The sequence below is a fragment of the Arvicanthis niloticus genome, chromosome 22 (assembly GCF_011762505.2).
Source record: "Arvicanthis niloticus isolate mArvNil1 chromosome 22, mArvNil1.pat.X, whole genome shotgun sequence".
In the NCBI taxonomy this organism is placed as follows: domain Eukaryota; kingdom Metazoa; phylum Chordata; class Mammalia; order Rodentia; family Muridae; genus Arvicanthis; species Arvicanthis niloticus.
Genome location: NC_133429.1, coordinates 48,582,874 through 48,597,639, shown reverse-complemented (window position 1 = coordinate 48,597,639; position 14,766 = coordinate 48,582,874). Strand labels below are relative to the sequence as shown.

Here is a 14,766-nt window from a genome sequence, read left to right as displayed (position 1 = left end):
GGGAATTTTTAACTCTATTTAAGCCACATACTTGACACTAACACCACCCCAAGCCATTCTCTACACCGACCTGTGTCCCTATTTGTGGAAAACTAGTCACCAGCTCCCATCTGGCAACAGGCTGGGGGGGAGGGGGTCACCGGAGGTAACAGTCTGGAAGGAGGTAAGAGTTGAGGGAGGGGATTGAAGTAGTTTAGTCACAGGGTTTATTTTGTAGTACCAATGTTTTCCTTTTTACTAAAACTTTCCATCCAACATATTCCAGCGTAAGATTTCAAAAAATTGCCCTCCCCTCCAAATCCATATACCCAACTGCTCCCATCCCTGGCAGTTCTAAAGGTGCCACGCAGTTGGCTGGGAAAGAAGTGGGGAGAGGGCTCCTCCGGGAGCGGGGAAGCCAAGAGAGTGGCCTTTCTAAGGGATTTAACCTCCTACCCTCGGCTACATGACGCCACCCCTCCCTCCAAAGACTAGAACTGCGCCTCCATTTTTGTTTTGGGGCAGAGGCAGGGGCTCCTGGGGAGGAGGGGGTCAAAGAAAACGTTGATTATCACCCGTCAAGGGGAGGGGTGCGCCCCTCCTTTCTCTCAGTCTGCACCCCGGCATTCCTTTCCACCTTCTCGGGGTCTCCCCCCCCCCCCCCGCCCCTTGTTGCTAAGGCCCGGACCGTCATCCCAGCAACAGCCTCAGTCATGTGACCGGCAATGGCGGCGCTGACGAGAGGTAGGTGAGCCCGGCGCCCCCACACCCACCGCGTGCCCCCCAGGCCGGGTCCGCACCCTCACAAGCCCCCCGCTTCCCTCCGCCCCCTCCTCCGCCATTGGCCCCCGACGCGCGCGCGGCAGGAGAAGGGGGCGCCCTCGGGGCCGGGCCCATCATCTTTCCCGCACCTCCAGCCCTGGCCTCCATTTGGGGGTTCTGAGGGCCGCAGTCGGGTGGACACACACCCTCACCCAGCAGCGGGACTCCGGGGCTTCCTCCAGTAGGGATGCGGGAGCTGGTTTCGGGTTGGATGTATCCGGGGGCAGTCGGGGGGGAAGGGTGGGGGTGTCTCAGTGGACACCCCCCAGGGGACCCTTGCCCTTTCTCGCCGTCCCTGCTAGCGGCCGCTGTCTGGAGGAAGAGGCTGGTCTGATGTCCGGCCTGGTTGCCCCAGAGGAATGCTAGACCCAGACTAAACTGTGGCCCCGCCTCCCTGTGCAGTGCCAGCAGGACTTGGAGCTAGGACACCTAGATCCTGGGTTCTCTCTGGTGGGGAGAGGGCATGTCACCGTGCACAGACAGACCGTGAGGGTTGAGACTCTAGGTTTTCATCTCAAGGATCCTATGATGGAGGCACAAACGGACAGCGGCTTCTTTTTGGATCACAAGGAATTGAGGTCACGTTAATGGCCCCTCTTCCTAATTGAGCTGTACTTTGTGTTGTGGGAAAGGCCCTGGAGCTGACTGTGACAGGGCTCAGGGGAAAACCTCGGGTCCCTCTAGTCGAGCTCCTGCTTGATTTGCAGCTGACAACAGCTCTGCGGGCACTGGGTTTAAAGGTGACAATGAGAACTTTGTTATTGCGGGACTGCTAACATTTTGCTGGCATCCCTGACAGACTTCCGGCTCTCAAGGAAAGGTCCCTGTCAACAACAGGGACTCGAACTATTCGAGAATGTAAAGAAATGAGGCGAGGAGCATAGGAGATATTTCTGTCAGTGTAATCTGAGGGAGGTGGCATGTACGACCTTCATCCTGTGAGGCCCTTTTTTTTTTTTTCTCTCTCCTTCCCGTCTTTATCTTCACCTAGGATCTCCCTCTGCACTGGGGGAAAAAGAGGAGTTAAACTGATGAAGTTCCTTGAGCAACTTGGAGAGGATTCTGCAGGGGAGGAGAGGAAATAGAAGAGTGTTTTCTTTCTGGGCTGTGGAAATGCTACCGTAACTCTTTACCTTCCTCGTCCCCGGCTCTGGCCAGCTGAAGGTGGAGGTGGAGGGACTTCTGCTACCTTCATCTCCGTGGTCTTTTCAGGTACCTGTGCCCCAAAAGAACCTCAGCTCTCAGGTTCCTCCTATGTCCCAAGAAGTCCCCATTGCCCAGTACCCCCAACCCAGGTTCCTGGCTGTTTCAAGGGCTCCTGAGTTGGAGCCTGTGGAGGCTGGGGAATAAATAGGTTTCTTACTTTCTTTTCTTTCCCATCCCACCAGGCCACGCAATCTCCAAGTATCAGGGGGGAAAGAGAGTGAGCCTGCATGCCAATTCTAAGCTCTTCCGGATCAAAGTGAGCAAATGGGGGTGGGATGGGGTAGGGGTGGGGAGTCTTCTTCCCTTTGCAGGAATCTTTTTTTTTTCCACCTTGAGGGGAAAGGGCAGGTTGTTGTGCTGGGGGGGGGGGGGGAGAAATGAAAGAAGCAAGCAAGGCTGGTGCTTGGCTTAGATAACAATGAAATATGGAAACTTGTTCCCAGAGGGTGCTGGGACTATGGGACAGAAGCCGGAGATAGAAAGACAGTGTTGGGGGGTTGGCTTTGAGGAAAACAGAGGTAATTTGGGGTTTGGAAGGAGCCTGAAGTAGGAGGCACTTTTGTCTGTCAAATGGGGACTCCCCACTCTGAGTCCCTTTCACCCTGGGGGCAGTGTCGTTCGTCCTGTCCAGAATGGCAGCCTGTGGAGGCTCCTGCAAGAACAAAGTGACTGTCTCCAAGCCTGTGTGGGACTTCCTGAGCAAGGAGACCCCAGCCCGGCTGGCCCGGCTTCGGGAGGAGCACCGAGTGTCCATCCTCATTGATGGCGAGACTTCTGACATCTATGTGCTCCAGCTGTCCCCACAGGGTCCTCCCCCAGCCCCTCCCAACGGGCTCTACCTGGCCAGGAAGGCTCTCAAGGGGCTCCTGAAAGAGGCAGAGAAAGAGCTGAAGAAAGCTCAGAGGCAGGGGGAGCTCATGGGCTGCCTGGCTTTGGGTGGTGGTGGGGAGCATCCTGAGCTGCACCGCCCAGGCCCCCCTCCTCTCCGAGCAGCCCCACTCCTGCCCCCAGGGGCAAGAGGGCTCCCCCCTCCTCCCCCTCCCTTGCCCCCTCCACTCCCTCCTCGTCTCAGAGAGGACACTGAAGAGCAGGAAAGCACCTGCCCCATTTGCCTGGGGGAGATACAGAACGCCAAGACGCTGGAGAAGTGCAGGCACTCCTTCTGTGAGGGCTGCATCACTCGGGCCCTGCAGGTGAAAAAGGCCTGCCCCATGTGCGGCCGATTCTATGGGCAGCTGGTGGGCAACCAGCCCCAAAACGGGCGGATGCTGGTCTCCAAGGACGCCACCCTCCTGCTGCCCAGCTACGAGAAGTACGGCACCATTGTCATCCAATATGTCTTCCCGCCTGGCGTCCAGGGGGTAAGAGATCACAGTCCCTGCCCGTTGGCTTCCTCCAAGTCTTCTCTCTCTCTCTCTCTCTCTCTCTCTCTCTCTCTCTCTCTCTCTCTCTCTGCTGTAAGAAAAAAAAAAAAGGCGACCTAGAGAGTGTGTTGTTAGGCATGGCGCACTCTTGCGGGCCTACCAGCATGCCTATGACTCGGTGTTCTGGAGCTTTGGGGAGGAGTCCCATTGTTTTATCGCCATGAACCAAAGGCAGATGTGAAACTCAGGTGTAGCGGATTTCTGAGTTCTAGGCCAGCCTGGTCTACAGAGTGAGTTCCGGGACAGCCAGAGATACATAGAGAACCCCTGTCTTGAAAAACCAAAACCAAACAAAAAACAAAAAACAAAAACAAAGAAACAAAAAAAACCTCAGGTGTAAGGGCTGACTGTAGTTCAGTGGTAGTCTTTCTTGCAGGCATCCCTGAGTTCAGTCCTCGCCCCCCAAAAAGCCAAATCAAACAAGGGAAATACCTTAAAACCCATTATGAGAGAACGGGGTGACCATGAGTACCCTGACTCAAGTGGATGTGACAGACTCTTCATGGAGGCAAAGCCTGGGGTCAGTGACCCAGGTGAAGGAAGACAGAGCAGGAAGGGACCTGGCCCTTCTGACCACTGGGAGTGCTCCTCTGACCACTGGGAGTGCTCCTCTGACCACTGGGAGTGCTCCTCTGTTGCAGACTACAAGACAGTTGGAGCTGAAGGCAGATGTCTTTCCTGCAGTCATGTCCAGTCGGCTCACAGGAACAGAGAAAGTCTGAAAAAAGAAAAGAGAGAGAGAGAGAGAGAGAGAGAGAGAGAGAGAGAGAGAGAGAGAGAAGAGGCAGAGGCAGTAGTATTTTAGGAAGAGAATGGAATGAAAAAGATACATCTTTCTTAGTTGTAGCAGTTTTGCTGACTTATCTGGAAAGTAACTTCCATCACTTCTGAAAGCCCAAGTGTTCCTGAATTGAGACATAGGGGATTAACAATAAGGACTGTGTCTAGAAACAGCCTCTTGCTACTCAGGCCCCAAAACCATCCTCTCCCTGGAGAGTTGTCTGTCAGTCTGCTGGGAATGCATAGACAAAAGGCAGGGCAGACTGACGGTATCCGCCAGCTGCTCTCTGCCTCTGCCTTTCAGGCTGAACACCCCAACCCAGGAGTTCGGTACCCTGGTACCACACGGGTGGCCTACCTCCCGGACTGCCCCGAGGGCAACAAGGTGCTGACCCTGTTCCGAAAGGCATTTGACCAGCGTCTCACCTTCACGATCGGCACGTCCATGACTACAGGGAGACCTAATGTCATCACTTGGAACGATATCCACCACAAGACCAGCTGCACAGGGGGACCCCAGCTGTGCGACTCCTCCTCATCTCCTTCTCCATGGCTTCTCCCTTTCACCATTTCTAATTTGGGGGAGCCATCCACCCTCTCAGTCTGTTTTCATCCTGGTCCTGATGTGTTCAGCTTAACACCTTTCCCCCACTCCCCACCCCCTAAAAAACATACTCTGGCCGGGTTATCTCGGTTTTGGTGCTCCCTCCTCATGGGGAAGTAGGAGGGGGTCTGAATTTGGCCCCAACTGAGTCACTCAGAATGAGGGTGGGTGAGGACGATCAAGTCCAATCGACTAACTCTGATCCTCATTTCTCTTTGTCCCAGGTTTGGGTATCCAGACCCAACCTACCTGACTAGGGTGCAAGAGGAGCTGCGAGCCAAGGGAATCACAGACGACTGAAGGACAGCTCCTTTGCCAAGGACCCCCTGCTGTCCTCGACTAGGATCCAATGGAAGTCTCTGCTCCTCTCTCTCTGGCCCCCACACCACCCATGAGGGGATATGTCTGACTGGGGTGGAAACTCAGAGGTGAAGGGGGACAGTCCCTTCCTCTGCCCTCCACTGGCCAAGTGCTTCAGTGCCCTTTGAGCCACTCCCCTCTGGCAGAGGCTGGTTTCCAAGGCTCCCCTCCCTGCTCTCTGTGTACATATTCTCTCTGCTCCTGCTTCTCCAGCGTCCTTGGCTTTTTCCTGGTATGTACCGTGCTCCAGTGACTAAGCTGAGAAAGGACCTGGGTAGGAAGGATGAGCTCTCTTGAACTCCAGTCCCTGATACTGTCTCACCTTGGACTGATATTAGCTGCCTCCCCCAGCCAGCTGTGTATTAAGATAACAGTAGTCCTACCTTAACGGATCCTTTCTCTCCTGTGTCTGTCTCTGTCAGTTTGTCTTTCTCTTGCTCTTCTCTGCCCCTGTAAGGAGCCTCCTATCCCAGCCCCCCCCCCCCCAATCTGGAATTGCTGCCAGACTGTAGCTTTTAATTTAATAAAAATAAAGTGAAATATGCAACTCTATGCCACACCCGTTTTCTGTTCCTTGGACAGGGTGGGGGTGGGGTGTGGAGCGGGACCCGCTGAGGAGATGGGGTAATGGGGAATCCTTGGATGCCTCAGTGGGCCCTTTCTCCTAGGAGCCGCTCCTCCGGCAGAACTAATGCTGGGCGCTGCAATAATCCTGCAAGGCCCTAGGCCACACTTGGATTGATGGAATCGGGATTAAGAGGGGTTGGTTTGTCGTTCAGCTACGTTTGTGGAGAAAGGAATAACCCTACCCCTTTTGAGAAGTTTGGCTGCGGTGGGAGCCGGGGCGGAGCCGGGCAGGGGGGCGGATTCGGCAGTAGCAACTCCCCGGACGCACGCAGGCCTCGGAGCCCCCCCAGCTTCCGTGGCCCCTAGGCCCTGAAACTTGAAGCAGGGTAGGGGTCCAGCATGAAGCCCCCGGACCGCCCCACCCCTGGCCGCACTGACCGGATACTAGGGGTCATGGGGGGCATGCTGCGCGCATGCGCTGTACCCGGGCAGGAGGGGGTAAGAAGGAGGGACCGCGGGTGGGGTCGGGGGTCTTTAGAGGACTTTAGGAGAATTGCACTCCACGACTCAGTTTTCCCGCAAACAAAAGTTACATGGATCAGTCGCAAGGATCCAAAAATTCAGTTATGAGGGCCATAGGCCAAGTTCTTATTGACCCTTTCAGGATAACGTGCATTTTGACAGGAGGGAGAGAGGAACTGGGAGGTCAAGGCATCCTAGGAAAGGGTCCTTACAGTGACTCCGTCTCGGCAGCCCCCGGAGAGAGATCCCTTAGGGCCTGGGAGTACCAAGACAGAGAGTGATTGTACCGAGGAGAAGCAAACAGGGGAGCGCGAACGTGAGGTCCTCGCCTGGGCTCCGCAGCCCGGTAAGAAGCTGGGCTTGGGTGGGGCACAATTTGCCATCCTGCGCAAAGTGGTGACTTCAGATAGATTCTGTTCATATTAGCATAGAGGCTTGCACTTAATTTGCATGGAACCATTAAATCGCAGCCACCACACTTCTAGCCCGATGTGTGTCCTCACTTCGGCGGGTCCCAAGACCCCGAAGGCGGAGTGGAGTGTCCCCGCGCCCCACCCCTGGCCCCGGGCCAGCCCAGGCGCCCGGACTTCGCCTTAATTGGTGATTAGTTTTAGCTGGAGTGGTGGGGCCTGGAGGAAAGAAGGGTCGGAGGACAGGGCGGCACCTGGGCTGTGTTCCCTACAAAGTGTTCCCCATACACGCAAGCTCTGCTTGGGGCGTGGGGGAGAGACAGCCAGAACCTCAGAACCTTTCACACTAACCAAGGCCCCATCCGGCGAATCCTTCATCTCAGAGGCCGGGGGCGAGCGAGGCAGACCCCACCTCCAGGCTTCTCGCCCATCCAGCCCTGAGCCCTGCAGTTGCAGCTGGGATGCTAGAGGGAGCCCAGGCCTGGGAGGAGGGGCGGAGGTCTGGGGACACGGACTGCGAGCCTGGAGGTGCCAGGGGGAGGGGGTTGGGGGAGCGCGGGGGGGCGGAGCCGGGCCGCAGAGGCCCCGCCCCACGGCAGCACCGCGGCCGGGCCTGTTATTCCGCTCGCCGCTCGGCCCGGACCCGCGCGGCTCCAGTGGCTCCGGGAGTCACCCCCGCACCTCCCTGCCCGGGCCTAGAGCCACCCCTAAGCCGAGGCCGGAGACGGAGCTGGAGCGGCTGTCGCATCCCGGCCGGGGCTCCCCCATCATCCCTTCCTTTGGCTGGACACCTGGACCCTGGGCCCCGCACCGCTGGGGTTCCGGAAACCCTCCCCGCCCAACTCCGTGGCCCAGCCCCGCACCGCCCTCCTCCAGACTCCCCTGCCTCGACTTCCGTCTACTCCTGGACCCCCGCCTCTCATCGCTTTTCTCCCCCCCCTTCCCCAAGCCTGGACCCCGGAGGGAGGGAGGGGGGTGTGCGCCCTGCGCCCTCCCCGCCCCGCCCCCCGTGATTCCCCCTGCATGGCCGGCCCGGGTGGGGGGTGCGGGGGGCCCCGGGCGCCATGCGGGGGGGTCACAAAGGGGGTCGCTGTGCCTGTCCCCGTGTGATTCGAAAAGTCCTGGCAAAATGCGGCTGCTGCTTCTCCCGAGGGGGACGTGGTGAGTGCGAGGTCTGTCGGGGCCAGCATTCAGTTGGGGGGGCATCCTGAGCTGGGGTTCAGGGCATCTGCTTACTCTGGCCCTAGGGCTTTAGGGCTGGAGCCTATACGTGTGTTGTCCAGAAAAGTGATTTAACAGAGAATTTCTAAGGTCCCTTCCACTTCTAGATTTCTGCTGATTCAAGTTGAGGAAGCCGAGGAAGGGTCAGAGGACCCATTTCTTTCCTATAATCAGCTAGCCAGGAGGGAAAGTTCTCTTGTGATCGTCTTAGGCCCAGAACCTTGTATCTTCCCTCGGATCACTGGGCTGAAAGTCTTCAAAAAGGGAGCAGAGGGATGGTGGACTGGGGGTGGGGCGAGGGGTATCTACCTGTAAGGGGTTTGTTTTACAAGGACTCAAATTGCAGCTCTTCCCAACTGCTGGCCAAAGATAAACCCGCTGAGCTGTCCTCACTGCTGGGTTGGGTATGTGCATGTGCTGGAGAGGTGGGCTGACCAAAAACAATATATATAGTAATTTCTGGAGTAGGAGGGGAGGGGCCTGGGGGTGGCAGACAGCTACGGTCTTTTGTTCTCACCCCTCTCCGGGAGAATGGTCTGTACCTATCAGAAGGGGGAGTATTGTAGGGAAGCAGATGGTTACCTCCAGTTTCCAGTGTTTGCCCAGATGGCTGCCCCCACCCCCATATCTGTGCTATGCTCAGGGTATGGGGAACCTCCACATAGAACTGAAGGAGCGCAGGCCTGGGAGCCAGGTGTTTACTGTCCTTCCTCCCCAGGTTGCCCTTGCAAAGATTTCTATCCTGGCCAACTCAAATGAGGATGTCAAATGAGGGGACCCTGGGAGACAGGGTCTGAACATCATGGAGAAGGCACCATGGGGGCTCCCTAGGACCCCAGAGCTAGGCCAGAGTCCATTCACTCCTCCCGTTTTCCTCCTGTCAGAATCCTACTCTATTGCCGGCAGTGAGGGCAGCATGTCAGTCTCTGGGCTGGCTGCCTTGTCTGGCCCCAGCTCTGGCCTCAGCTCTCATCCATGTTCTCCGATCCCCCCTGGACCAGTAACTGGCCTGAGGAGATGGTTGGATCATTCCAAACATTGTCTCAGTGTGGAAACTGAGGCAGAGAGTGGTCAGACGGGACAATGCGAGGTGAGCAGGGAGTGCCACAGAGGACACAGAGAAAAGAGGGCAGGTTGGGGGTCACTGGTCACTGGAGGACCCATCTACTGTTCATGACCTCAGTTATTGGATCTCTGTCTGGCCTTGATCTCTCTCTGGCCAGAACTGGATGCTGGAGCCAACTTTAACCACAGGACAGGAGCTGCCAGAACTGACCTTACTGACTACGTTGCTCGAGGGTCCTGGAGACAAGGCACAGGTGAAAAAATAGAACTAGGCATGTGACACACACCAGTTTGGGCCAACCTCAGCTACAGATCAAGTCCCATGCTCTCTTATGCTATGTGAGATCATGTTTCAAAATCAAACTGGCACTAGAGGCATGGCTCACTGGCTAAGCACACTTGGTGCTCTTCCAGAGGACCCCGCTTCAGTTCCTAGCACCCACATCACATGATTCACAACTACCTATATCTTCAGCTGTAAAGCACCCAGCACCCTCTTCTGGTCTCTGTGGGTACCTGTACACATGGCCCCCATAATGTAAAAATGGTAATTAATAATAATAATAATGATATCATCTTCAATCTCAGCACTCTGGAGGCAGAGGCAGGTGGATGTCTGTAGAGGCTCAAGGTCGGCAAGTTCCAGAACAGCCAGAACTACATAGAGAGACCCTGTCTCAACACAAACAAGTCTTAAAAAGTCAAACCAGTAGATCTTCTCACTGAAAGGTATTCCTCTGTTTGTCCACCTCTTACCTTCCAGCCAGCTGAAGAGGAGACTTTGTCTCAAGCTCCCAAGAATGAGGAAGAGCAGAGGAAGAAGGCCCTGGAAAGGAGTATGTAAGTTCACAGGGCACTCGGGTTGCTGAACTTCCTCAAGAGCCCCCACGTTTTACCACCCTCTGAGGTGGCTGTGGGGGTGGTCTTTTAGTGCGGAGAGAACTGGCTAAACTAAGGATGTAGCCACACTCTGAAGTGAAGGCATCTTTGTGCCCTCTAGGTTTGTCCTGAGCGAGCTGGTGGAAACAGAAAGAATGTACGTGGACGACTTGGGACAGATTGTAGAGGTAGTGTTCGCTTCTCCTCCCCAGCCATGGCCCACTGACCTTTTCCCTCTGCCTGGGGATATTTTTAAGAGAGGTTGCTCCTCTGGGCCACTTTACAAATTCCCTCTACTTCTGGACTTTGTGCAGGGTCAGCCCATGGCTGAGATTACGTAATTCATAGTCTGATCTCATCCTTCCCACAGGGTTACATGGCTACCATGGCTACCCAGGGGGTCCCTGAGAGTCTCCGAGGTCGCGACAGGATTGTGTTTGGGAACATTCAACAGATCTATGAGTGGCACCGAGAGTGAGTGCTGGGATTCGAACCATGGGTCCACTGTGTTTCAAGGAGCCGCTGGAGTTCTGTAGGGAGAATGACTAGGTCAGGTAGCTGAAAATCTGGGATGTGTGGACGAGAGCGCTCTGAGGAGTGTTTGAGGTGCTGTCTCTCTCACAACTCTTCCAGCTATTTCCTGCAGGAGCTGCAGCAGTGTTTGAAAGATCCTGATTGGTTGGCTCAGCTGTTCATCAAACATGTGAGGCGGGGCCTTACCAGGGGAAGGGCTTGGGATGGGTCTGGGCTTTGTGGAGATGGGTTCTCTTTTGTCACCATCCACCTCACTTTCCTCAACGTTATCCCTGCTAGGAGCGCCGACTGCATATGTATGTGGTGTACTGCCAGAATAAACCCAAGTCAGAACACGTGCTGTCAGAATTTGGGGACAGCTACTTTGAGGTCAGTAGCTGAGGTGCCTTGGAGGGAAGAGGGACAGGATCAGTGTGAACAAGCTTTTCAGGCTACATGACTGTTCCGTCCCTGTCCCCAGGAGCTCAGGCAGCAGCTAGGACACCGATTACAGCTCAATGACCTCCTCATTAAACCAGTGCAGCGAATCATGAAATACCAGTTGCTACTGAAGGTCAGGACCACCCTAGTCCCTGGGGTCAGGACCACCCTAGTCCCTGGGGACAGGACCACCCTAGTCCCTGGGGTCAGGACCACCCTAGTCCCTGGGGACAGGACCACCCTAGTCCCTGGGGACAGGGCCACCCTAGTCCCTGGGGACAGGACCACCCTAGTCCCTGGGGACAGGACAAACCTAGTCCCTGGGGACAGGACCACCCTAGTCCCTGGGGACAGGGCCACCCTAGTCCCTGGGGACAGGACCACCCTAGTCCCTGGGGACAGGACAAACCTAGTCCCTGGGGACAGGACCACCCTAGTCCCTGGGGACAGGGCCACCCTAGTCCCTGGGGACAGAACCACCCTACTCCCTGGGGACAGGACAAACCTAGTCCCTGGGGACAGGACCACCCTAGTCCCTGGGGACAGGACCACCCTAGTCCCTGGGGACAGGGCCACCCTAGTCCCTGGGGACAGTACCACCCTAGTCCCTGGGGACAGGACCACCCTAGTCCCTGGGGACAGGACAAACCTAGTCCCTGGAGACAGGGCCACCCTTGTCCCTGGGGACAGGACCACCCTAGTCCTTGGGGACGGGACCACCCTAGTCCCTGGGAACAGGACCACCCTAATCCCTGGGGACACAGCTGGCTGGGGACAGGCTTTTCCTCGGTCATCTCTAGGGTCTGAGGGCTCCACAGAGCTTTCTTCTTTGTGTCGTAGGATTTTCTAAAGTATTACAGAAGAGCTGGGATGGATACTGAGGAGCTGGAGGTGAGGTCCCCAGGACACCATATCTGTCTCATCCTCTTCATCTTGTGGGTACCACAGTCTCGGGGTGGTTCAGGGATGTCTGGGTTTTAGGGAGAGGCCCCTGGCATGGTGATGTGTGGAAAGGCTCTCTCAAAAGGAGCTTCTGTGCCAGTAATGATTCTGTTTGTCCAACAATGCCTCTCTTCACCTGTATCCCAGCAAGCTGTGGAGGTCATGTGCTTTGTACCGAAGCGATGCAATGATATGATGTCCCTGGGGAGGCTTCGGGGATTTGAGGTATGGGAATGGATCGGGGACACAGCAGTGAACTATCCTTGTGCTCAGGTCTTAGTACTCTGGATCCTTCTGAGTAGTTACCTCCTTGGGAGTGTTGGGGCTGGGGAGGGGAGAGGAGCTGATGCTTTTCAAACTCTTGTTGCGCCTTCTCAGAGGCCATGTCCTTCGGTTCCAGGGAAAACTGACTGCTCAGGGGAAGCTCTTGGGCCAGGACACGTTCTTGGTTACAGAACCTGAAGCTGGAGGTCTGCTTTCTTCCCGGGGTCGGGAGAGGCGTGTCTTCCTGTTTGAGCAAATCATCATCTTCAGTGAGGCCCTGGGAGGAGGAGGCCGAGGTGGCTCTCAGCCTGGCTATGTGTACAAGAACAGCATCAAGGTGGGGCGGGGCATATGGAGGGAGCTGACCCGATGGGGGATGGGGCGAGGTTCTTTGGGCTGGCGAAAGGGCTTGCAGAATCTGAGGGCTGTCTCTCTGTTTGCCAATCGAGGTGAGCTGCCTAGGGCTGGAGAAGAATCTCCAAGGCAACCCTTGCCGTTTTGCGCTGACCTCTAGAGGGCCAGAAGGTGGGATCCAGCGCTATGTTCTGCAGGCTTCAGACCCTGCTGTCAGTCAAGCCTGGATCAAGCAAGTGGCCCAGATCCTGGAAAGCCAGCGTGACTTTCTCAACGGTGAAGCCCCCATCCTCCCTCTAAAGAGACTCCCAAAGCTATTTGACCTCCTGGACCCCTTCCTCTACCACCCAGTCTCCAACCCTTGCTTCTTCTTTGAGGCTGGCTTCTCTCCATTCTCCACCCACCCAGAAACCTTCTAAAGTTCCACGCACCTTACATTGGCCAGATGAGGAGAGCGGGAAATAGGAAGGAAGGAAGGAAGGCAGGGGAAGTGGTCTGTCTCTTCTGTAATACATCTCTGTTCCTTCCCTTGGCCCAGCATTACAGTCACCCATCGAATACCAGAGACGGGAGAGCCAGACTAACAGCCTGGGACGACCAGGAGGGCCTGGGGTAGGGAGCCCTGGGAGAATGCGGCCTGGAGACCTGGCCCAGGTCAGCATGCACACACCCATCAATGGCTCTCTCCCCTCCCTGCTACTTCTGCCCAGAGGGGAGGTGCCCAGAGCACCGTTGCCCCTGGATACACAGGTATGAAGAACAGTTTCCTACTAGAGCAGAAAGGGGAAGGCGTTTGTCCCCGCCCCCACCTTCATCTCCTTTTTCTACCACTATCCTTTTGTGTGATTTTCCTAATTTTCATCCTTAACTTTCTTCTCCTTCATTCTGGGACAAGAGGAGGAAGCCTGACTAGGGTCTTTAGCTGGAGAGACGAGTGAGGGAAGACTGGTAGCCGTGGCTGATCCTCTGACTTGAATCTTTCTTCAGGTTCTCAGTGATACCCCCCAGACTCCTCATGACTGTCCAGCCCTTCCCACTGTGAACACTCCTCCCTGTCAGGCCAGGCTCGCCAAGCTGGATGAAGATGAGTTGTAGCCCCAAAGCCTCGGAGTGCTGTTGGCTCAAGCATGATTCCTCAAGGAATTTGGGGGGAATCCTGGCAATGTGCCAGAATCCATTCTTCCCGGTGTGTGGAGGACGGGCAAGACTGGGAGAGTGATCAACATGGAGGGCGGTACCTATGAAAGGACTCCTTTCTGCTGGAGGAACACAGGATCCGTCAGCTCTACTCCCAGCATGCACCACGACCAACCCCCTCAAATGGAGGATGTGTAGGGGCTTGGAGGGAGGGGGAAGGCAGGGACCAGATAGAAATTATTGGTTTGGGTTGTGATTTTGTTTTTCAAGTTTTCCTGTGAATAAAAGTTTTGCTATATCACCGAGGTTGCTGTCTCGGGAGGGAGGTGGTGGGGCTGCTGTGGGAATGGGTTGGTAAGGTGGCATAGAACAGGTCTGCTGGCTACGGTCATCTGAGGAGAGCCCTGGTGATAAGGAGAGGTAGAAGCTGGATGTGGGGCGCACACCTTTAGTTCCAGCACTCTGGAGGCAGAGGTGGTGGATCTCTGAGTTTGAGGCCAGCCTGGTCTACAGGAGACCCTCCCTCAAAAACAAAAGGAGAAGGCTAGAAGTTAAGAGACCTCTGTCTTTGTCCCTCACCTGTAATCAATTGCAGCATCTCTCAGTCCAGACCTCGGACTTCGGGAAAACACTAGAGTTATTTTAGTGTATTCTCCCTTTATTCAGGCCTTCTGGAGTCTAGATCGACCCTTTGGTTCACACTCCCCCAGAAGGCTCACTGCACTATGGCTCCATACTACTTGCCCCAACAGCTAGATCTAAAAGCACAAAACACCCTGGGTACCTTTCCTCTGAGGCGTCCATGTTCTGCTGAAGAACAAGAGGATGGAGCGGCTCTGGAACCTTCTTTGCCATCTTGAGGGGAAGGGGTAAGGTTTGTGCACGCTGAGTAGGAATGGATTCTTTAAACCACAGTTAAGGTGGAGAGCTGAAGATATCTTCACCCCTCCCCTCTTCTGGCACAGCCTCTGGAACAGGGACAGTCAAGCGTGCAGAGACCCAGCTGACCACCTCTGGGTCCCTATGCATCTGTGTGTCCACTGCGTCCGTCAGTCCCCTGGGCTCAGTCACATGAACTGGGGCTTCCTCAGCAGACAATAGACTACTGGGGTGGGGGTGGGGTGGGGAGATCTGGGAGCCTCCCTATGGGCCCCAAGTCTCCATGGCTGACAATGAGGGGAGGGATCTTTAAGGGGGGGGGACAGGACGTGAGGCTCAGATAAGATTTCTGGGGAACAATAGGAGGAATTGAAGAGGAGAGGCCCACCCTCTTTGG

General features: G+C 55.7%; 2 protein-coding genes and 1 long non-coding RNA gene across 15 annotated transcripts; 2 read left to right on the top strand and 1 right to left on the bottom strand.

The window, feature by feature from the left end:
- The first annotated feature begins 18 nt into the window (after window positions 1-18).
- Window positions 19-5,727, top strand: Dtx3 (deltex E3 ubiquitin ligase 3). Of its 7 annotated transcripts, none has more exons than XM_076920440.1 (7): window positions 19-163; window positions 679-723; window positions 1,793-2,013; window positions 2,190-2,263; window positions 2,620-3,368; window positions 4,516-4,733; window positions 5,040-5,727. In XM_076920440.1, coding segments are annotated over exons 4-7 (1,044 nt in total). In that variant the 5' UTR covers window positions 19-163; window positions 679-723; window positions 1,793-2,013; window positions 2,190-2,262; the 3' UTR covers window positions 5,116-5,727. The 7 variants fall into 7 exon arrangements, with proteins under 7 accessions (XP_076776555.1, XP_076776550.1, XP_076776553.1 ...); XM_076920438.1 differs by having other exon boundaries at window positions 26-163; window positions 660-723; window positions 2,639-3,368; XM_076920439.1 differs by having other exon boundaries at window positions 26-163; window positions 660-723.
- Window positions 3,045-14,564, bottom strand: LOC143436297 (uncharacterized). Its single transcript, XR_013106431.1, has 2 exons — window positions 14,275-14,564; window positions 3,045-4,149 (listed from the first exon to the last, which is right to left on the bottom strand). It is a non-coding gene; the product is annotated as an uncharacterized LOC143436297 (long non-coding RNA).
- Window positions 6,071-13,791, top strand: Arhgef25 (Rho guanine nucleotide exchange factor 25). Of its 7 annotated transcripts, XM_076920427.1 has the most exons (18): window positions 6,496-6,610; window positions 6,735-6,864; window positions 7,374-7,835; window positions 8,242-8,299; window positions 8,780-8,985; window positions 9,119-9,214; window positions 9,724-9,800; window positions 9,961-10,027; window positions 10,210-10,313; window positions 10,473-10,542; window positions 10,653-10,742; window positions 10,834-10,926; window positions 11,634-11,684; window positions 11,883-11,960; window positions 12,136-12,336; window positions 12,449-12,629; window positions 12,892-13,103; window positions 13,341-13,791. In XM_076920427.1, the coding sequence occupies exons 5-18, from the start codon at window positions 8,812-8,814 to the stop codon at window positions 13,446-13,448; spliced, it is 1,602 nt and encodes a 533-aa protein (XP_076776542.1). In that variant the 5' UTR covers window positions 6,496-6,610; window positions 6,735-6,864; window positions 7,374-7,835; window positions 8,242-8,299; window positions 8,780-8,811; the 3' UTR covers window positions 13,449-13,791. The 7 variants fall into 7 exon arrangements, with proteins under 7 accessions (XP_076776538.1, XP_076776537.1, XP_076776544.1 ...); XM_076920425.1 differs by lacking the exon at window positions 8,242-8,299; XM_076920423.1 differs by lacking the exons at window positions 6,735-6,864; window positions 7,374-7,835; window positions 8,242-8,299 and adding an exon at window positions 6,071-6,240 and having other exon boundaries at window positions 12,892-13,007.
- Window positions 14,565-14,766: the final 202 nt, after the last annotated feature.